General features: G+C 46.9%; 1 protein-coding gene across 1 annotated transcript; it reads left to right on the top strand.

The window, feature by feature from the left end:
- Positions 1–3,075: 3,075 nt before the first annotated feature.
- On the top strand, positions 3,076–19,965 carry LOC141737364 (microtubule-actin cross-linking factor 1, isoforms 6/7-like). The gene is made up of 11 exons (XM_074572050.1): positions 3,076–3,146; positions 7,094–7,325; positions 7,681–7,907; positions 8,611–8,733; positions 9,484–9,585; positions 11,644–11,745; positions 12,916–13,089; positions 13,209–13,909; positions 15,502–15,657; positions 17,518–17,681; positions 18,732–19,965. Exons 2-8 carry the CDS (start codon positions 7,280–7,282, stop codon positions 13,347–13,349), a joined length of 915 nt encoding a protein of 304 aa, XP_074428151.1. The 5' UTR covers positions 3,076–3,146; positions 7,094–7,279; the 3' UTR covers positions 13,350–13,909; positions 15,502–15,657; positions 17,518–17,681; positions 18,732–19,965.
- Positions 19,966–21,505: the final 1,540 nt, after the last annotated feature.

The following is a 21,505-nucleotide window of genomic DNA, read 5'->3' as shown; positions in this document are numbered from 1 at the left end:
AGGGACGTCACAAGGAACCAGCATTTTTGGCCTGATTGTCATAGCCAACTTTCCACCCCGGCTATGGTCCATTTCTCCAGTGCAGGTCTCACCGGTTTGCCTGCAAGGAGACGAGGGGTGACTGTGTCAACGGCCTTGCTAAAGCACAAGTACATAAAATTCCCTGCTTCCTACTTGTGGATGCGGCCGTTTATCTTGTTGTGGATGGCAATCAGGCTGGCCGGGCAGCTTGTTCAGTGCATGCTGGCTCTTTCAACTCTTGCCCTTTGTATGCTTGGGACTGGCGTGCAGGAAGATTTGTTCCATCGCCTCCCCAGGGGCTGAGGTGAGGCTCACCAGCCTGTACTTTCCCAGGCTGCCCTTCCTGCCCTTCTTGAAAACGGCTGCCCTGTCTGCCTCCCCGGTCGTCAGAACCTTCCCTCATCACCCTGACATTTCAAAGGCCATAAGAGCAGCTTTACAATGACACCAGGCAGCTCACCCAGCACCCTTGGGTGCATCCCATTAGTCCCCACTTCCCCTGTGCCAGCCCTGCCCCGCTGCCCCACATGCAGCCCCACAGCCTCTCTCTGCCAACACCACACAGGGCAGGGTGCATCCAGGGCTGGGAAACATCTCTCCAGCATGGTCCCTACAGCAGGCCCTTGTCCCACCACGGTCCTCCTGCTTTGGCAGGGCTCCTGAAGCACCCAGCCCCTGCCCAGCCCCAACCACGTTCCACGCAGAGCTCTCAGACAGCCCTGCTCTGGGGTCTGCTGGGGTCTGGATCGGGAGAGAGCCCAGAACTGACAGGCCCAGCAGGAGGAAGGAGATGGCTACAGAGCACAACTCATCCATAAGCTGGGGATAGCAGCCAGAGCTGGAAATGGTTGGTGTGAGAGGCTGGGGGGGTACAAATGCCCTGGGACACCTTCCCAGTCTGTCCCTGTGAGCAAGGGCATGGACCAGCCTGCTCTCTCCTGTGCCCGTGTGTCTCAGCTCCCTTCCCAAGACCTGGCTCTGCACAACAAACCCACTGGCGTGAGTCCTCACCCTGCACATTCACACAGCATTGCTGAACACCGGTGTATTCCTCTCCCAGGAACTTTCTAGCCCAGTCCAAACCCTCCCAGATCTCCACACCTCCTTTGCCTTCTCCCTGGTGCAGATGAGAAGAACAGCCCAGTCTGAGCTGGCCCTACAGCAGTGCCCACTACATGGTGCTTCAGAGCTCTGGGCATTCATATCATGCTCCCAGCCCCTCCGAGGAGCACAGAAACTTCCTGGGTGCAGAGAAGGGGTATCAGCCTCCCCACTGGCCCCAGCGTTGGAGGCTGGACATTGCCTGTACTGAGCCTATACTTTGATCCCGTATCTACCTACTGTACCATCTGTCCTAAAGCTCAAATCGTAATTACCTTTGCAAGCGGATGGCCGTTGAGGAGCAGTGGGCAGTAAACCATCACTGGCTGGAAAAAAGTAGCCAAGCAAGTGGCAAAGAAAGGAGCCGAGTTATCCCGAAGGCCAGCTCAGCCCAACAAAGCTCAGGGAGCTTTGGTCCTCCCTGTCTCCCTCGCAAAGCTAGAAGTGGCGCTTTCACCATCAAGCTCCTGTGGGATAGAAGGCAAACTTTTCAGGCAGCAGCTGTGTCCTGCCGCGTAGGCTCTGAACTTGCCCTGCTGAAAAAGCTGACCAGCACATTGGGCTACAAAGAAGAAGCTCCTCGGTAAAGATGGCTTCTGAGACACGCACAAGAAAACTTGACCAGCAGTGAGCTCACCTATGCAAGTGGGTCTGTTGTTACAAGAAACCAGACGGAAACGAGCTGAAAGCCACCAAGGTGCAACGAAAGAGTGCAAACTCAGCTACTAAGTATGAATGAAGCGTGCTTGCAAAGCGGGTCACGTCAACAACTCCTCCAAAGTGAACGGTAACAGGCAACCTCATGGCCAAAGCCAATAGGTTTCCTAGACTGTGACAATGCATATGTGAATCGCCTTAGGGTGGCACATAAAGGAGCAAGAATTGTAACACGGGGTCCTTCTCAGGCTCCCAGCCGAGAGGCGCCTTTACAGCTGGCAGTAAGAAGGGGGTTTAGCTAATGTGTATGTCTGCTGCCTTCTTCCCTGTACCCACGCAGGAACTAGAAGAGAAGAAAAGTGCAAGCGTTTTACCGTTTCTGTAGAAGTTCAGCTCAACATTTAAACAGCCAAAGCTCTGAAGAGTTACGCTGACCCTTACTTAGGCACTTCTTTTGTCTCCCTTTGAGAGATAACTAAGCACATTCCCTCCTAGCCACAGTCTAGCATCCAGAAGCATTCAGAACACGCAGACAAACCTCCACCATTTTTTCAGGGATGTTTCGAGTCATGCGATACTTAGTGCAGGAGTTCACCAAATGTCACTAAACTCGGAGACTTTGACCCAGCCAGGCACAGCCACGGAGCTTCAGCTCACCATTTGTGTGTCAGAGCCATCAGATGGACGACCCCGTCCTCCTTGAGACACCCCTTGGGGCAGCCGTACCCAGCGCCGGGTGGCTGGATATGGCCTTTGCTCCATGGGAGGCGCTTCCTGGGAGCAGGATCTCTCACTGGGGCACTGGGAAGCCCTCCTGAGGCCTGCATGCCTGAGGGACGGCTCTGCACTGCTCCATCGCTCACCAAAACCAGGGGCGGAGGAAGGCTGCCCTGGTGGCCTCCAAAAGAATCAGCTCCCCTGGGCTCCTCTGCGGCCACCGGGCACCTTTGCTGTCAGGAGGCTCTCCGCGCTGCTCTGCCAGCTTAACCAGCATCTCTTGCCCTCCATCTCTTCCCGCTCCTCACCAGCACTTCTCCTCCCTCCGCTCCCTGACCAGCTCCCCCCTGCTCTCCCCGGCCTTCTGGCCCTTCCCGCCCCTCTCCCCCCACCCCGCCACCCTCTCCCAACCTTCTCTCCCTCCCTGACCTCCTCCTCCCGGCCCCAGCCGTGCTCCAGGGCCTGGCCCTGGGCGAGGGCAGCCCCGGGGAGGCGGCCATGGTTCCCGCGGGGTCAGAGGGCAGGAGGGGGCGCCCCGGGGCACGCTGGGAGTTGTGGACCCGGCACGGGGCTCCCGGCGGCCATCTTGTGTCGGCTGAGGGGAGGCTGGCACAGGCCGACAGGACAGATCTGCAGAGCCGGGAGCTGCGGTGAGTCCTGGGCCCTTGGGCTCCTGTCAGCCCTCTTCTGCCTCCCTGTTCCTCCCTGCCCTTCCCCTTTCCCTCTGGGTCCTGTTTTTCACCTCCCTGTACCTCCCTTCCTCTCTCCTGCTGTGCGCTGCTCCCTGTCCGCCCTTTCTCTTCTCTCCAAGTCCCTCTCTCTCTCTGTCATCCTTCCTCTCCCTCTACTTTCCCCGTCGCCCTTCCTTCCTGCTCCCTGGGCCTCTTGGTTTCTCTCTCTCTCTTTTGCACAGAGGCCCCAGGCTGAGTGTGCAGCTCGCACTGTGCAGTGAGGTCAAACCCATATGGCTACTGGACAGACCTCTCTCTCCCTGCTGAGCACAGAGTAACTAGGTTTGGGGTGTTTTTAGCTGCCTCAATTAAGCAACTCCAGTTAGATAGGACGAACCCTGGCTTCAGAGTTTTACTCTGTGACCAGTTAATGAAGATATGCCACTATTATGTACTGGTAAACAGTGGGTTCACTCATTTGTCTTCCTATTATGTCCACAATGAACAAACAGGCTCTATTAAGACTAGCTATATAACACGAGCTTTACAAACTAGCTTGACTAGTCCCTGTGAGCCAAATCATGCTTGCTTTACTTACAGGATTGTCCCCCCAATCATTCTGCTTGCGTGAGAGGCCCTTCAGATGAGCTTCTATTTTTGCATTTTCTCTGAGCTATGCCATTAGCTGGGATTTGTTTGTTAAGTGGAAGATTAATGTCAGGCAATTTTAACACGTAATCTGATCTGGAATACTTGTTTACTGGAATTGTTTACCCAATGGTAGATCGTGGACAAGATCAAATCATTTATTGTTCTATTCAAAAAAAAAAAAAAGGTTCTGAATGTGAATGGAAAACCGTTTCCTGTATTCACTTACCTTTCTGTTCTGATGTATTTACTGATGACTGTCTTTATTCCCAGTCATGGAATTCATAGAGTCGGTTCTGTGTGAGTCGCACGCAGTCAGTTTGGTTTGAACTAAGCCGTGGGCAGAGCACTAGCGTAAGGTTTGGACCCAGAAATGTGCACTCTTGTGGGCCTTGTGTCAAATCATCTATTTGTGCACAGAAATAAACCACACAAAATCATTTTCTAAAAAATTTCAGGCTGCTCTTAGTTTCACCTTTGCCTCTTCTCCGCTAATCAACATTATTTTTCTTGCTACAAGGTGTACAAGGAGCTACATTCTGGGTAAGAGCTAGAGTCAGGGGGATTTGCGTTTTCATTGCTGTTTTGCCCTCAGAGGGCTGCTGAGAGTCATGGTCACCGTCTTTTCAATCTTCTCAACCTCTCCTCTTCTGGGGAGGAGCAAGTAAGCGAGCCAGTAACAGGATGTCTTTTTAAGGGAAGAACCTTAGTTGAAGACAAGAGGATGTATTTACACTGAGACTGACACAGGCCCTTTTCTGTGCCTTCATTAACTTAAACAAAGTCTGAGCTGAGCGGAACAGAGCATGTGCCTCTCATGTTCCTGCACAGGGGCTATAGGGTAGAAAGGCGTGGAGTTCACAGCACCAGGAGGGACAGTGCCTGACAAGAGAGTGGGATTTTCCTGAAAAGGGAGGAATGAGCTGAGGAAATAAATAAAAGTGGAGGGAAGGATGGGGCTACTCCCACAAGAAACCTTTCCCTTTTGTCAGATCTACGGGTGCAAGTAAACAAAACCCAGATCCTTCGGCAAGTTGGAAGGCACCTTGTGACCTTTCACTACCACAAGTTTTATGCACAGTTTTGACTTACTTACGGGGTGGATGATGAGAGGGAGTAGACAGCTGAGATCAGATTTAATTTACTTATTAATTACTTGCTAAACTTTGTGTCAATTAAGAAATAGCGCTGTTGTGAAGACAGAGGGGTCTTGTGGCCAGAGAGAAGGCTGCTAAACTAGGTTGATAGTCTCTCCTAATCGGTCTTCCTTGTCCTTTTCTCCTTTTCACTGATTTCTCTGACTCTTCCTTGTGCTACTTCCCTCTTCTTAAAGCAAGGATCATTTGAATTCATATTCTTGCAATGCCAGTACCTCTTTCTGTGATGTTCTTCAATGGAAGGGTTTGAGGCAAGTGACAAATACCACCATGAAAAGTATATATGCAGTGGCGTTATGCACATGCCTGGAATACTGTTGCCATTTCTGTCATTATAGGTACTAGATATGGGGAGTGTCTGTTGCCAAGATCATATGCATAGTTAGCATCTTGTATTTTGCCTGTAATCAATCATCCGTCCTACGAGGGTATTGCATGGACCTTTCCAGTGCGTCTCTAATTGTGGTGTTTAAAGCCTGGGTAGCTCTCTGTTGGAATGGGAGCCATCACTGGCAGAGCAATAACTACCTTTGTTTGATAGTATTTGCGCTTGACATTAGGATGAAGGGTGTTTGGCATTTCTCGCCAGCTGGATGTGTTGGAAGTGTGGACAGCTGTAATGTGGTGGTGCGTACATAAGAAACTGATAAGTCGTTTTGTTTGTTATAGCAACTGCGTGGGCTGATGGCTGAGCACAAGCCTCATATAGGTAAGATGGACAAAACTGGGCCTCAGTTGCTGGAGCTGAGCCCAGGGGAAGGTTTTTCTATCCAAGTGGAATATGTGGCAGCACTACATATCAAAGGCACCCCATAACCTATGGAGCCAGAATGAGAGGTTGTAATGACTTGCATTTTCTTCCTTTTAAGTTCTAAAACACCTCGTCTCATTCATTGAAGTACAAGTACAAGGAAGCCCACTGAATGTACCAACAATTTTAAAATTTAATATATATCTCTCCTAAAATTAGACCTGAATAGTGCCAATTTAATTTCTGTCTTTACCACTTTTGTAAGGTTTTGTTGCTGCAATCAGTTTTCCAGAAGTCCGGAAGGTGGGAAGGCTACTTATCTTCCATAACACATTTTGCTGGCTCGTATGATATTCGCACTTCTAACAAAAACACTGAGTCCGTAACGTTTGTCACAGTGTCTGATTTGAAGTGGGTTGTGTGGTGGGAAAAAGTCATTACATTCGCATTGCCTGTATTCCTTTGAATAGAAAGGATGTAGCTATTTGTTCCCATCAGGCAATCTTGTTTTGCTGTGCTCTTTCTGGCACCTTTCCCAAGTGTAGTCAAGAGTGCTTTTTGTAGATCGCGGAGGGATCGTTAAATGCACCCAAGGTTTACTAATTTCTGTAAATTGAAAGGGGCACGGTGGTTAGATGTTTTTAGGAGTCTCTAGGGATCCAAAAGCATATAGTAAAGGCTATCTTTGGACCTATACCAAAGGGTGAACCATGTTACAGAGCTGTAATTGAGTTTCTGGACACCTCCCTGGGCTCAGTCAACTGCGGGTCAACATAACACACGCTGTTGTGTGCTTTTAGTTGCAGAAAGTAACGTTCCTTTACCGCAGTAACAAGCATCACCTGGGCACTAACAGACGTCTTTTTGAATGACCATACATATTGAATCTTAACCAGTGGTTATATGCCAGTGTATTGGTCCTGATATGAAAAAGTATGTATTTACTACTCAGGTAAACAGCTTGCTAAAATGATGAAATGGCTCATGAAAGAGCCAACGAGTCATGGCTCTCCAAAATAAGGTACAACCTACTGTATGAATGACACAGGACTAAAGGCAAGTAGATTCTGCTCTATGTATAGTATCTTCAGATGGAACGTCTCAGGACTGAAACCGGACTTCATAGTAAAATTCTTCAATCTGAGAGGAAGTACCATTTTGCAAAGTCATTTTTGTAATGTAGATATTGAGAGAGGGGAAGAACCACGAAGGGCAGTATTGCAAGTGGCACATACGTCTGTTGGCTAGAGATGTTAAATATGTTAATTTTAAAGTACATTTTTCCAAGACAATTTCAAATGCCATTTTTCAGTTGTATTTTTTTTCCTAATTTCTCTGCCACTTCTTTCTGTCCTTTACCACCCTACCAGTTTCATGACAAGACAGATTTGACTCTTGAGAGTCTGAAAGGCACAGCTGAACGTCTGAGGCAGCCACCTTCAATCTCAGCAGAGGTTGAGAAGATTAAAGAGCAAATCAGTGAAGATAAGAACGTGTCAGTGGATCTGGAAAAACTTCAGCCAGTGTATGAGACGCTTAAACAGAGAGGGAAGGAAATGATTGCTCGCTCAGAAGGAGCCGATAAGGATATATCTGCTAAAGGTAATAAATAGATGGAGGAAAGTTTCACGTAGTGGAAATGCAGCAAGCTGCAGCATATAAAAATCTTCATTTCTGATGACCACTGATCTGGGGATTGTGTTCTCCTGGAGAAGCTGGAGAAGATGTATAAAAGCAAAGTATTTGTTTAAAATAATTCATTGTGGATATGACCTTTGTTTTATTTTTTAAGGTTATGGTGGTTGTTTCCACTTAAGGTTATGAAGCGTCCTGTAAAGACACAATTTTACAGTCTAAATTTTAAAAGATACCCATATGTTTCTGCTGTAGAACTGTAGAGAGATTTTTGGCCAAGAATCGTTTGCCAAGGTAGTAATCTAGTTCCTCTGTTGTTTAGCTGTTCAAGATAAACTAGACCAAATGGTCCTCATTTGGGAAGACATCCAGACCTTGACTGAGGAGAGGGAGGCCAAATTGTTGGATGTAATGAAACTAGCCGCAAAGTTGTGGTGTAGTCACGTGGCTCTTGCAGCTGCTATTAAAGATACTCAGGAGCTCATTGGAGAACTGGAGGGACCTGGAGTTGACCCATCTGTAGTCAAGCAACAGCAAGAAGATGCTGAGGTCAGTAGAAAGTATTTTGTTGACTTAAAGTATTTTATTTACGGTATGCGGAGAAAAGACAGAATTACTATGAAATACCACAGGAGGCTATTTTTTTAGAGACCAAGAGGGATAATTGTGTAGGAATTTACTATAGTGATATCTCAAGAGTCTGTGGTAAATAACATGTACCAGTTCTGAATTGCAATGAGCATGCAACATGTGCCTGTCCTTATATTTGCATATCTGCTTATAAACACGTATATAATAAGCACGTCACTGAGACTTCTGAAAGTGATACGTACTTGAGATTCCCTGAGTAATAGGTAACATCTAAATTAAAGGTGTACGCATGTATCGTGCTCTATGTATTATGCTCTAAGCCTGTAATTATTCATGCTGATAGTTAAAGATTTGAGGGTTGACTGACAACCTCTGAAAAAGAAAACACTCTGATTAAAGAAATCTAATTGAAAACTTCCTGTTTATTTTTTTTCATTTCATGTAAAGTGACATCATAAGCCATTGTTCTAATTTAGACTGGTGTCAGTTGATTTCACTCTGACCCTGCAAAGGGATGCTTGTGTTTTAAGCGTCAGATTGTAAGTCCAAGGGACTTTAAAGAAACCACAGGCCGAATCCTGCCATGTCCTATCTTGAAAACAAGCTGTACATAGATTATTAAAGTTAGTGTGAGCGGCATTGATTTTTTTTCTCTTTGTAGGCTGCTAAAGAAGAAATTGATGGACTACAAGAGGAACTAGCAACAGTTCTGAGCCTTGGCTCTGACCTTGGAGCTGCTTGTGGAGAGCCTGGCAAACCTATTGTCCGCAAGAGCATAGATGAGGTACGGGAAATGCAGGTGCTTGAATCTGCTACGCCAGGTGCTTGTTCAGCTGAAATTGGTATATCCTCCCTGCCCCCAACAAATTTTGCAAATAGACATTTTGTGGCAAATGCAAGATACCGCTGAAGCTTTTATGGTAACATAAGGGTTGCTTTTCAAGTAAATGGATCTTGGCTCGTATTAGTTTAGAATGTATAGACAATTTTATTGTATTGATTTATGGGTTAAAAGTTCTGTAAAAGACAGAAAGGTTTTTTGTGGAAGTAGTCACTGATTACTGCAATAGGTGGCTACTTTTTGCAATAGGAATGCTGGAATAAATTTGAAAGGTATCTGGTTTATGCCAAGTGCAACATCTTGACTGAGACAATCCTGCTTGGATGGCTACAGAGTACTGACAATTTCTCCAGTGTTCAGCAGTGTATGTTTCTTTAAAGCTACCTTTTTGATAAGGATGCAGTTCCAAATGATTTAATACTATTTCCCATATTGACTGTAATCCGTATGTTAAGAAAACTATTCAGTATCAGTATTGAATTTTACAGCTTTTGTCATTGAGAACATCGAGTGCATTCTGAAGGAAAGTAACTATGCAGTGATAAGGAGAACAAGAGTTTTAACATGGAATTAATGTGAACTATTCATGCTTAGTTTATTGGTGTTATTGATGAGTGAATAATCAGTGAACGCACATTTTACAGCAGCAGTAACATTCTTTTCTCCATTGGAGTAAATTTCACCTACTTGCAGCTGAATTCTGCCTGGGATGCCTTAAGCAAAACAAGGAAAGACCGGGCAGATAAGCTTGTTGAAGCTCTGCAGGCAGCTGTTCCATACCAAGAAGGACTGCAGGTAAGATGGTGCGATACACCTAACCCAATCTTGAGTCAATAGGACTTAATGTGGTTGTAGTAAAAAATGTTACGTGATTGGGAAGGTGACGTGTCACTGATTATAGCGACTGTTTTCTTCAGTAGGCAAATATTTTTTCTCGCGGTTGGTTGGGTTGGAGGTTTTTCTTCCATTAAAGACTAAATCTGTTCTTTTCTGCATGTAGTTGTTCACATACTCCTCTATGTATAGATTCGAAATTGATGTCCCCTTTATTGGTAAGACACAAGTTTATAGTAATCCTGCTCACATTTCCTGGTGGCAATCAGTACGTAACATAGTAGGCGAGTTGAAGGTGTGACATGTTTACATGATCCAAAAGGAACAGAATACAGGTCTGTATACTCACCTGCAGCTGTTTTCTTTGAGTGGAGGACAGTGAAAGAACTTCAATTTTATTCCACCTTTTTTATAAGTCAAATATTTCAGTTTGACTATTTTAAGCCCAAAATAGTAACATAATGTTACTGGACCATTACATGAATTCTTAGTGTAATTATACTAAGAATATAGACATACTGGAGCATCATACTAATTCTTACCGTAATTTATCCAATCACAATACTTTGGAAGATGATTCACTTTTAAAATCGGTAGGTAAACTTTCCAGCAGTTTTTTAAGATATCTTTTCTCTATATGCGCTGTATTTTATTTCATTTTTTTGCCTATTCTTTGCAAGTTTTGGCTGAGTGGCAGGCCTCATGTCTTTTGTCAGTGAATGGCTGGAAGATGGAAACAGTAGTAGGATTTTCATGGTCAGATTTTGCAAAGCTGTCTTTTTGCCCAGTGGAATTACTGTCTTTCTTGGTTCATTAGATCTTTAAAAACAGAGTTTCACATGACACCGAGGGCAGTTGCTTGTGTATTCGGTGCAGACCAAGCAGCAGAACACATCTTAATAATAATGCAACATCTTGTTTTACATGTTTTTTTCTCCAAGGTCTCTTATTTTCGTATTGCACAGAGGTTGACTTGTAGGGTTACATTAGGAACATTGCCGTTGCTTTGAGAGCTTTGTATTTCCTGGGGCTGCACATTGTACATCCTACAAGCTTGGTACTTCGTACAAGAACTGTATTTAACTGCCACCTTACGCTCATTTCAATAGACAATATTAAAAGTATTGTGGGCAGATTGTTAGCTACAGCTGCCTCACCCTGTTGAGCGTGTTGGGGGGGTTAGTTCTCCTTTTGCCAAGGAGTTGTGTAGCAGTGGGCAGCTCTGAGAAGCCGTCCTAAGCCCTTCTCCGTAATGAATCACAGATAACAGGCAGGAGGAAAAAGGGCCTGGCAGAGGTATTTTTTCCTCTATGTAATTAATTGCCCAGAGTGCTATAGGTGTTCTTAATCTTTAACTGGAGTGTTCTTGAGGTTGTTCTGCATTATATCAGGAGTAAGGGAAGTACCCACAAAGCCTCAGAACTGGGGAGACTTCATTTGTTTTTTGAAGTTCCAACTGCCTTATCCTGAGGAGATTCAGTCAAGCTCAGGTATTGGCCATCACTGTCTAATCTGTACTGAATGGGTCGTGTTCCATCTTCCTGATACAGATACCGTTATCCTTCAACAGAAGTTCTTTTGTCATCATCATTTAAAGTGTGTTATCATTCAGCTACCACCTTCCATCTTTGCTCCGAAGGAGTGCAGAACAGAGTTTGTCTTGTATTTAACCTTTCGGGGTATTCATAAAAATTGCTGATTTTACTCCAGAAGTAGAGTACTAGTCTGCATGAATAGTACTGGCAGGATATTGCTGCTGATAGGGCTTCAGTCTTGCAGCATGTACATTCTCGTAACCATTATGTGGAATACTTTAGTTAATACTGGATCCCTTGTATTGCAAAAACCCCTAGGTTCCGCTGAAGAAAGCTGTTTGGTTTTGGTTTGCTTTGTTTTGTTTTCAAAGCGCACAGCAATCTTGTTCTCTGGAGTAAAAAATTCTGGTATTTTACTTAATGCAACTTTGAAATCTGACACTATTTCTCTGCTCATGCTTCAATTTCATACTGTGATTTTCAGGCAATGTTTGACTGGGGGGACATTGCTGGCAGCGGGTTGGCATCTATGTCCCCAGTTGGAACAGGTCTGGAGACAGTGAAGCAGCAAACTGAGGAACTTAAGGTATGAACGAGCAATTTATTTCATTTCTATTTTCATCAGTCTGCGTTTTCCTGTGGTGTTTAGTATTTTTCTGTATTTTTCAAGAGTCAAAAGCAATTTTCAACTTCTAGTAGAAAAGAATCTGTATGAAAATTTCAGATAACATTTCATTGCACACTTTTCATTTTAAAATGTGTTTAATTTTAAAATCTATTCCAAATTTTGGTGAAAGTACAGTATTTTGTGACTGTGTTCCGACAGCTGAGAAATACTTGTAGTGGCATTCCTTGTCTTTCACAGGCTGTAAGGTTATTATGTGCAGGGTTCTTTTGCTGTGACTTTTATGTGTTCTGGTTTCTACCGTGAACAGCTTCCTCGAGGCTCTGAAAGAATGCCTCCACAGCTTCACTTCTGCAATTACAGGCTTTACCTAAATGCTCACACAGATCACAACATTCCCAGTACATTAGTAAGCTGAAAATCAAAATTTCAGGCTAACTTAGACCTTCAGAAGCCTGTCTTTGTGGATCTGTGACTTGAGTATGCTCCTGATGTCGGTAGGCTGTTATGCGATATATAAAAACCAGGGATGTGTAACGATCAGGTAATGTCCTTGGTTTCATGGGTCGCTTGTACTTTTTTTGGCTGTGGGCAGGTTGTTTAGTCTATCTATTTTATGATGTAACTTCAAATGACCCATAATCTTACGTACTTCAGAAGAACACACCTAGGTGAGTTGTTCAGAGTGCTGTCCCAGTTGCATGTACCAGAGAGGGTGTTCTACTGAAGAAGATTTGCTTTCAGGTCTTCTGAAAAACAATTCTATCTGAAGTTTCACGGATGGTATTATCACAACCCCCAGAGCTAGAAGTCACCCCAGATGCGTTCTGCCTTTTGTACAGACCAGAGGGATTGTTGGAGAATACTTTCCTATTAGCCATCTTTGCCATTCTGTGGTCACAGTTAGCAATACCTGCTAGAACATTAAGACACTGCTGCAGATTCTCAGTTTGCTGCGACCGTCGGGGTGATCGGTGTCTTACAAGCATTTTTACCCTGGATGAGAATCCCCCAAACGTACGAAAGCTGAGAGGGATGCATTGGTATTGCAAATACTGCTGTACTGTGCTGTATTCCAGAAGGTCATTACTTGTGATAAGTTTATGTGTATTCTTTTTCTATTTACCGTAGCAATTTAAGACAGAAGCTTATCAGCAGCAGATAGAAATGGAAGGACTGAGGCATCAGGCAGAGCTGTTGCTCCAGAAGGTAACAGAGGAGAGTGACAAGCACGCAGCTCAAGACCTTGTCTCAGAGCTCAAACTAATGTGGGAGAGCCTAGAAGAAAAAGTCATCAATAGACAGGTAAATAAACTTGAAGGTGGGGGCTTTCTTCATGACTTAGATTTTTGAGAAAAGCTTCTTAGTGTGTATCATGTTTGCATCAATTTACACATTTATTCCTTTTGGTTTGGAAATTACAGAGCTATAATCCAAAGGGAAACTTTGAGGGACCTGCTTCAGCACCTGGAGGTGCACAAATCTATGGGGCCAGATGGGATCCACCCAAGGGTACTGAAGGAGCTGTCGGAAGTGCTCGCCAGGCCACTTTGCATCATTTATGAGCAGTCCTGGATAACCGGGGAGGTCCCAGCTGACTGGAGGTTGGCAAATGTGACACCCATCCACAAGAAGGGCCGGAAGGAGGATCCGGGGAACTACAGGCCAGTCAGCCTGACCGCGGTGCCTGGGAAGGTCATGGAACAGATCATCCTCGGTGCCATTGCACGGCACATGCAGGAGAACAGGGTGATCAGGCCCAGTCAGCATGGGTTTGTGAAAGGCAGGTCATGCCTGTTGAACCTGATCTCCTTCTATGATAAGGTGACCCACTTAGTGGACGAGGGAAAAGCTGTGGATGTTATCTACCTGGATTTTTGCAAAGCTTTTGACACTGTTTCCCACAGCATCCTCCTGGAGAAACTGGCTGCTCATGGCCTGGAGAGGTGTACTCTTCACTGGGTAAAAAACTGGGTGGACGGCCGTGCCCAGAGAGTGGTGGTAAATGGAGTTAAATCCAGTTGGTGTCCGGTCACAAGTGGTGTCCCCCAGGGCTCGGTGCTGGGGCCGGTTCTCTTTAATATCTTTATCAATGATCTGGAAGAGGGGATCGAATGCACCCTCAGTAAGTTCGCAGGTGACACTAAACTGGGCGGGCGTGTTGATCTGCTTGAGGGTAGGTTGGCTCTGCAGAGGGATGTGGACAGGCTGGACCGATGGGCTGAGACCAATGGTATGAGGTTCAACAAGGCCAAGTGTCGGGTCCTGCACTTGGGTCACAACAACCCCATGCAGCGCTACAGGATTGGGGCGGAGTGGCTCGAAAGCTGCCCGGCAGAAAAGGACCTGGGGGTGCTGGTTGACAGCCGGCTGAATATGAGCCAGCAGTGTACCCAGGTGGCCAAGAAGGGCAACTGCATCCTGGCCTGTATCAGGAATAGCGTGGTGAGCTGGACTAGGGAAGTGATCATCCCCCTGTACTCGGCACTGGTGAGGCCCCACCTCGAGTACTGCGTTCAGTTTTGGGTCCTCACTACAAGAGGGACATTGAGGTGTTGGAACGTGTCCAGAGAAGGGCTACAAAGCTGGTGAGGGGTCTGGAGGACAAACCTTATGAGGAACGACTGAGGGAGCTGGGGTTGTTTAGCCTGGAGAAGAGGAGGCTGAGGGGAGACCTTATCACCCTCTACAACTCCCTGAAAGGAGGTTGTAGAGAGATGGGGGCTGACCTCTTCTCCCTGGTGACAAGTGATAGGACGAGAGAAAACGGGTTCAAGTTATGTCAGGGGAGGTTTAGATTGGATATTATGAAACATTTTTTCACTGAAAGGGTTATTAAACATTGGAACAGGCTGCCCAGGGAGGTGGTGGATTCACCATCCCTGGAGGTGTTTAAAAAAAGGGTAGATGTGGTGCTTAGGGACATGGTTTAGAAGTGGTTTTTGTCAGGGTACGTTAATGGTTGGACTTGATGATCTTAAAGGTCCCTTCCAACCTCAGTGATTCTATGATTCTATGATTCTATATATAATATAATTTGAATTTTACAATTTATTGAGTTGCTTTTGTGGTTTTTAAACCCTAAGCAGTATTTTTTGTCACTTCCTCTGTCAGCAGTGCCATCTTGAATCATTATTATTTCATTTTGATTAGTTGATGATATCTTAAGTAGCGGTTGAAAACATGTTTATATGTGCAAAAGTAATATTAGCTGCTGAACTGAGCAGTTTAAAAAAAAAAAAAAAAGACACAACTTAATCCTTAACTGTTTCAGTGCTCTTTCCTTAAGTTATCAAAGTGAGAGATTTAAAGATGCAGTGCTTTGAAGTGTATTTTTTTTCCTAAATGGAATCATTTCACAACAAAGAAAAGGTTTTAAAGATCATGCAGCAAATTGCATTTCTATTGAAATTCTGTTGTAAGTGATAAAAAACTACTGTCGTATCTCCGACGAGAGAACCTTCCAGCTTAACTCTGCTCTGGCTACATGGGGTCTCGGAAGGTTAGGGATTTAAGCCTGGCGTGTGAGGCTTTACAGGGGAATGGCAACCTCGGCAATGAGTATGAAGCTGTTGCTTGTCTTGGATGACTGTTTCTCCCTGGGTTTATGATATCAGATGCACGGACGCTGCTCTGGATTGTGGTGACTAATGCTAACATAAGCCAATTCAATAGCATTGTGAAACCATTTCCTTGTTAATTTTATTTTTACTCTAGCGCAAGCTGGAAGGTGCCTTGTTCACCTTGGGGCAGTTCCAGCGTGCCCTGGATGAGTTGCTGATGTGGCTGACGCATACAGAAGACTTGCTGAATGAACAGAAACCTCTGGGTGGAGACCCCAGGGCTATTGAAATTGAACTTGCCAAACATCATGTATGTAATTATGATGAGCATTAACTGAAATGTTCCTTTGATGTTTATCTGAGTGATGAGTCTTCTAGTAAAACTTAGCACTCCATAAATAATTCTCTGGAGATTTTCAAGATGCAGAGTATAGCTGAAACACAGACTTGGAATAACTAATATTTTTCCTCTTACTCCTCCATGTTCTTTCCTTCCTTTGCGTGTGCCATGCAAGTGACATAGGTTTTAGCTAAACAGAGCAACTCACCCTAGTCTCCACTTTTATTCACCTTAATTTGACCCAGGGAACTTAAAAGTTATTGAACCTGCTGCTGTCCCTGAAGCAGTAACCCCCTTGATTAGTTCTGTTTAAGCCAGGTCTCACAAAATGTATGCGGCCATTACGCATCTTTCGTTCTTGTTTCTTCCTTCTCAGAAAATAGCCATTTGCTGGTTTGAATTCTGCAGAATTTTATCCCAATTGGATCCAACTAACAAGAAGAATGGAAAGCTTCTCTGAAAATCTCAGCCATCTTTAGGAAGGTGTCCATGCCCCCATCTTCTTCTCTTGTTACATACAATTTAGGGTTTTTTTTAAATATGTTTTTTAGTATTTTTACTGATTATTGTGCCTGTGGAGCCCACGGAAGAATGCTTCTGTTGTACCTTTTATTTTGAAGAGTGCCTCCCAGGAGCAAGAGATCTTCTCTGCCTCCTTGTGTGACTTGGTGTGCTGTCCATGATGATGTGTTGTTCCTAGGCCTGAAGATTTCAAACTAACCTCCTAAATCCTCTCCTTTACTTTCAATCTGCCATTTAATTTTTGGCCTGCAGATGATATGAGAAGTATTCAGAGTCCCTTTTGGATGTAGAGAGAATTGATAGAAGTTGACGGGACACGGATAATTAAGGCATTTTCCTTGTTTGTGGTAATGCAGCTCTGCAGCTGCTGAAGCCTTTTGTGTGGTCGGTTGGAACTTGAGCAGAGAAAATACCTACGTGCCCTGTGCAACTACTGTTAGAAACAGGCCCTCAAAAAAAAATAAAATCACAAATCCAGCGTCCGCTCCACAAACCTTTTATATTCTTATCTAACGGAAGTGGTTTACTCTGAAGAAGCGTCCAGACGTCGTTTGTGGCTTCATCTGCCTTCAGTGCTGAAGGAGTTCAGCAAACACATGAATGAATCTGCCTCCTTTTTGTAAAACGGAGTTTATGGGTTAGGAAGTTCACACAGTAGTGCATCCTGTGGTAGCCTGGAAAAACATCCATCTCTGGAATAACTTTGGCAAGAATAGACCTTGTTCCTAGTGAGCCTCATCAGGAAGGACGGGAAAAGATGCATCTGCTTCTGTGAATATCCCTCTTTTTCGCCCTGTTAGGAAAATAAAATAACGAATACCTTCCAGTGCTTAGCTTAGAAGAACTAAATCAAATGAGACGCGCATTTATCCATTTATGTGGATCCAATTAGGAAGTGTGTTCAGTGAAGTCGAATGGAAAGTGAATCATCAAGTGAGGAAATTGCTTTTTGCGTTTTTAGATATGCTTACCCGTTGTACTTTATACTTACCCGTCCGTGGAACCTGCTTCCAAAATCAGGTTGTTTACCTTTCAGCTCTCTGGGAGGTCTGCAAAGATTCTGTTTAACCTGTGTGGCTTCGCTAGTGCAGCCACTACACAAAAAATACTTCAAGCACCACGTGGTCCTTCCCCAGCGATGGTAAAAGAATACAAACAAAAAATCCCACCAGATGCAATCCGATCAGGGTATGGGCTCGTTATCTGGGACAGGAAGGAGTAGTTTGAGGAAGGTCAAGTACCCTTCGTGTGAATGTTTGTTTTGTTTGAACTGAGTGAGACTTAACCCATTTTGTCATGTTTTAACAGGAAAGCGTTCCCCAGCACCAAGCACGTATCTGTCAGCAGCCCAGGCGCAAATGGAAACCCAGAATCCATGGGCAAACCTTCTAGTCAGCAAATGGCAGCAAGTCTGGCTTCTGGCCTTGGAAAGAAGAAGAAAACTGAAGGATGCTTTGGACAGACTTGAAGAGGTCAGAAAAGGAATATATTTACTTTATGCATAATTTTGTTTACCCTGGGTTAAATGGTAAATACTGTCAACGACTTCCACATTTGTTGCATTCTATTGTATGATGCAGCTAACTGAAAACATTGCGATACACAGGGTCCCACCTGCAGGGAGGAGCAGAGGGGACAGGTGACCCCAAACTGACCAACAGGGTATTCCATCCCATCTGCATCACGCTCAGTATAAAAGCTGAGGGATGAAAGGGGCAAAGGGGGCTCTGGCTCGTTTTTTCTTCAATGGCCGATGTCTGAGGGGGACCCTGTCTGTTCGTCTGCCTTTGATCCCGATCCGAGCACTCCGGACTCTAGTTCCGGAATTCAGCTCCTGTCCGTCGCTGAGTCCAGTCTGGAACTTTCTCTGTATCTGCTGCTGACGCCATCGTCATCCTGGGAGCTGGATACGGTTTTGTATATATTGTACACTTTTTTTCTTTAATTTTTATTATTCTATTACTATTTACTATTTTCTTATTTTTTATTATTTTCATTAAAGTAGTTTAGTTCTTTTTCTAAACTCGTAAATCTCCTTATCTCTTCCTCTCCTCTCTGAGGAGAGAGTTGGGGGAGGGCCATCTGTCGTTCTGATTGGCCAATCTGGCCAAAACCACGGCACATTTTTACAGAACTATTTTTACAGTCAACACAGAGTACTACAGCGGTAGCTGAAAACATAAAACAAGTGTTTTTGCTGATCAAATGTGCAAGAACACGTCCCAGTGAACGGGTGACTATGTCAGTTCTATTGAGGGAAGCATCCCATTTATTATCGGCACATTTTTTAGTAAGACTGTGGTTAGGAATAAGATCCGTCCTGTAATGTAGCAAGTACCTTCCCCTTCACGCTGGAGTGCGTGAGTCTGTCGTGGCTGTTTCCTCAGCTGTGCCTGTTAAGTGTTTCCGTGTGCTCAGGATGCAGTCATTGGTGCTTGGTTGAGGATTTCTGCTGATTTGCAGGATTGAACTTTGGTGAAAGTTTATCGTGTGGCTGTTGGTTTTCCTTCTGTTTTGAGTAGGGATGCACATGCGCTGTTATTAAAGCCATCGCCGAAGAGATTCTGCATCAGCCAAGTGACGTGTTCCCAGAGCTTCTCTGCGGGGTGCCACTACTGGGAAGTAATTCCCCAGGCCAGCGATGGGTGGGCTGTTGGAGTTGCTGATGAACTTCTTGGAAAAAGGGACAAATTAGGAAGAGCAGAGCATTCCTGGTGTGTAGAATGGCTAGGTCCCAAAGAGCAGCTGTCAGCGTGGCACAGAGATCAAGAAACGTTATTCTGCAAGGATAAACCATTGAAGGCTGGAGTTTTGCTGGAGCTACAAAAGAAGACCGTGTCCTTTTATTCCATCGCTGACAAAGAAGTGCTTTTGCACACCTTCGGAATCAATACCTCACCTCCTCTTTACCCTGCTTTCTGGCTATATCGTCTAGAAAGAAATGTATCTTTCAGTCTAAGTCAGAAAAGTGACAATTTTGGCTGTGACTGCAGAGCTTCTGTACGAGCTTCAGTGTCTCGCACAGGAATTTACCCAGGAGTGTGTAGCAACCCAGGCCTTCCTGGGAATCAGCAGCTGATACTTGGCTCTGCTTTTCTTCCCGCTCTGCTCTGCTGTAGCTGAACACTGAACTGCTGTCCCCGAACGCCCTGGAAGCACTCTGGACTAACTGCGCGTCTGTAAGATGCCAGCGGTGCGTGTGTCAGCTTCTACAAGAGTGGGGGTGGCTCTCTCAACGTTGCCAACAGTGAATGCACAGCTGGTGGCTGCTGCCTCTTGTTAGGGCTGAGGCGTCCCTTCCTGGTGCATCTGGAGCAAGAACAGGGCCAGCACGATGAACTGCCGGGGCACCTCTAGGTTTGCACGTACAAACTGTGCTGCAGTGCTCAGGAGCAGCAATTTGTTGCGCTTTGATCATAAATGACCGTGCCATGTAAAAGGGAGTGTGTTGTGTCGCTCCTGGTGTTCCTGTGCGTCGGAGGTGCTCACTTGGCAGGCGCAGCACTGCAGCCAGCGCCGTTCCATTACAGCGCTTGAAATCTGCATCGTGGCTCCCAATGGCAGAAAGCTGCGTCACCATCCCGGGGAAGCCCAGAGCAGAACTCCCGCGCAGAGGCGACAGGAGCCCACAAGCCCACTGCCTGCTGTATTTCCCACTGGGCTCTGAGGGGGGAGAGCGGAACTGGGGGCTGTGATTTGTCAAGGGGATGCCCCCTCTGTCCCTGTGACCGCCGTTCATGGCCCAAAACAAAGGGGAAAAAAACCCAACAAAAAATAAGGTAAAGGGCTTTTTATTAGTCAAATAAGAAATCACTTTCTGGAGAGCAGCTGTCCCTGCCCAGCTGCCCGGCTCCTGGGTCTGTCCCGCGGGGGCCTTGGTGTGTGAGGGAGGTGGCAGTCGGACGAGTCGCTCTTGCTCTCCGCTGCCTTGTGCAGCCCGGGCTGGTGCTGTGCTGGCCCTGTCGGGCAGCAGGGGTGGCAGGAGAGAGCAGAGTGAGCTGGGGTGGGGGCAGTGGGGGGGACACGAGTGGGGAAAACCCAGCACCTCGTGGGTGCCACGCCCTCCCCGCTGCCCCTTCACACCCATGGGATCCTCTCCCCAAGCCAGCCCCGGCCGTACCCTCTTTGTCTGTGAGCACGGGACTGTCCAGCTGCTCCCTGGACATGCAGCCGTCCTTTGCCAACAGGTCCACCACGTTGCACTGGGAATGAGAGAGCGGGCTGGCTGAGCCACGGGGCCGAACTCGGCATCCCTTGGCAACCCTCCCACAGCCAGCTCTCCCTGGGGAAACTGAGGCACAGCCTCAGTGGCCCCCGCCGTATCCCTACCTTTGTCATCCCTACCTTGTTGGGGAGCAGGAGCGGCTGGAGGCGCCGGGGCAGCTGGAGGCCCTGGCGGCGCTGCAGCGGGGTGGTGACAGTGTGGCGGCCCCCGCAGCTCCGCGGCACGGTGGGGTACTTGACCTCGGCTGGCGGCTGCCTGTGGGACGGGGTACGCGGATGCTCAGTGCCCGGCACTGTGGCAGCCCGTGCTTCAGCCTGCTACGGCAGGAAGGGGGCCAGGGGCTGCTCCCCGGTGGGGTCTGTCCCTCCCGGCTCCCCTCTGCCTGCTGCAGGAGAGCCCCCGGCCGTCCTGCTGGATCTGCTCTTTCCCCACAGCCCCCGGGAGCTGGCCGTGGCAGTGGCAGGTCCCTGCACCCCACGCCAAGGACAGCAGGAGGCAGGAGCTGGGCTGTCCCGGCTGCAGCGCTTGATTTCAGCAACTTGTTTGGGAGAAGGAACCTGACCTCCCTAAGCCCGAGGTCAGGCTGAGACCAGACACAACTCATCGCACATGGCTTCAGCGCCCTTGAGACAGAGACTTGGGCCAGACGGGCAGCGAGGGGGGGCTGTAAAACCCCACAGAGGCGGGGCAAGCACAGCTGACCTTCTGCAGCACAGCTCTGCTCCCCTGCCCTGCCCAGGTCCGCCCGGACCCCTGCGCCCCCACCTGGGGAAGAGCTCTCCCTCGCCGGGGCCAGGCCACCCTGCACCCCAGTGGGACAGGGATGGGTCCCCATGTCCCCTACCTGTGCTCGTGCTGCTGTTCCTGCTCTAGCTTGAGAATGGTACGGGGGTGCTCAGCGAGGCTGGGGGACAGCGGCAGCAGGGATGGAATGGTCACGATGTGCCTGGGGAGGGCAGGAGCCGTAGATGGGTGACGCGGCAGTGCCCTGAAACCCATGGGCTTGTAGCCCACGGCACCCCCTGCTCCCCGGGGAGGGCTCTGCGTCCCCCTGCTGCCAGGCAGGGCAGC

This window comes from Larus michahellis, unplaced genomic scaffold (genome assembly GCF_964199755.1).
Source record: "Larus michahellis unplaced genomic scaffold, bLarMic1.1 SCAFFOLD_34, whole genome shotgun sequence".
NCBI lineage: Eukaryota > Metazoa > Chordata > Aves > Charadriiformes > Laridae > Larus > Larus michahellis.
Note: the sequence above shows the minus strand (reverse complement) of the source record. Positions and strands in the feature narration are given on the sequence as shown.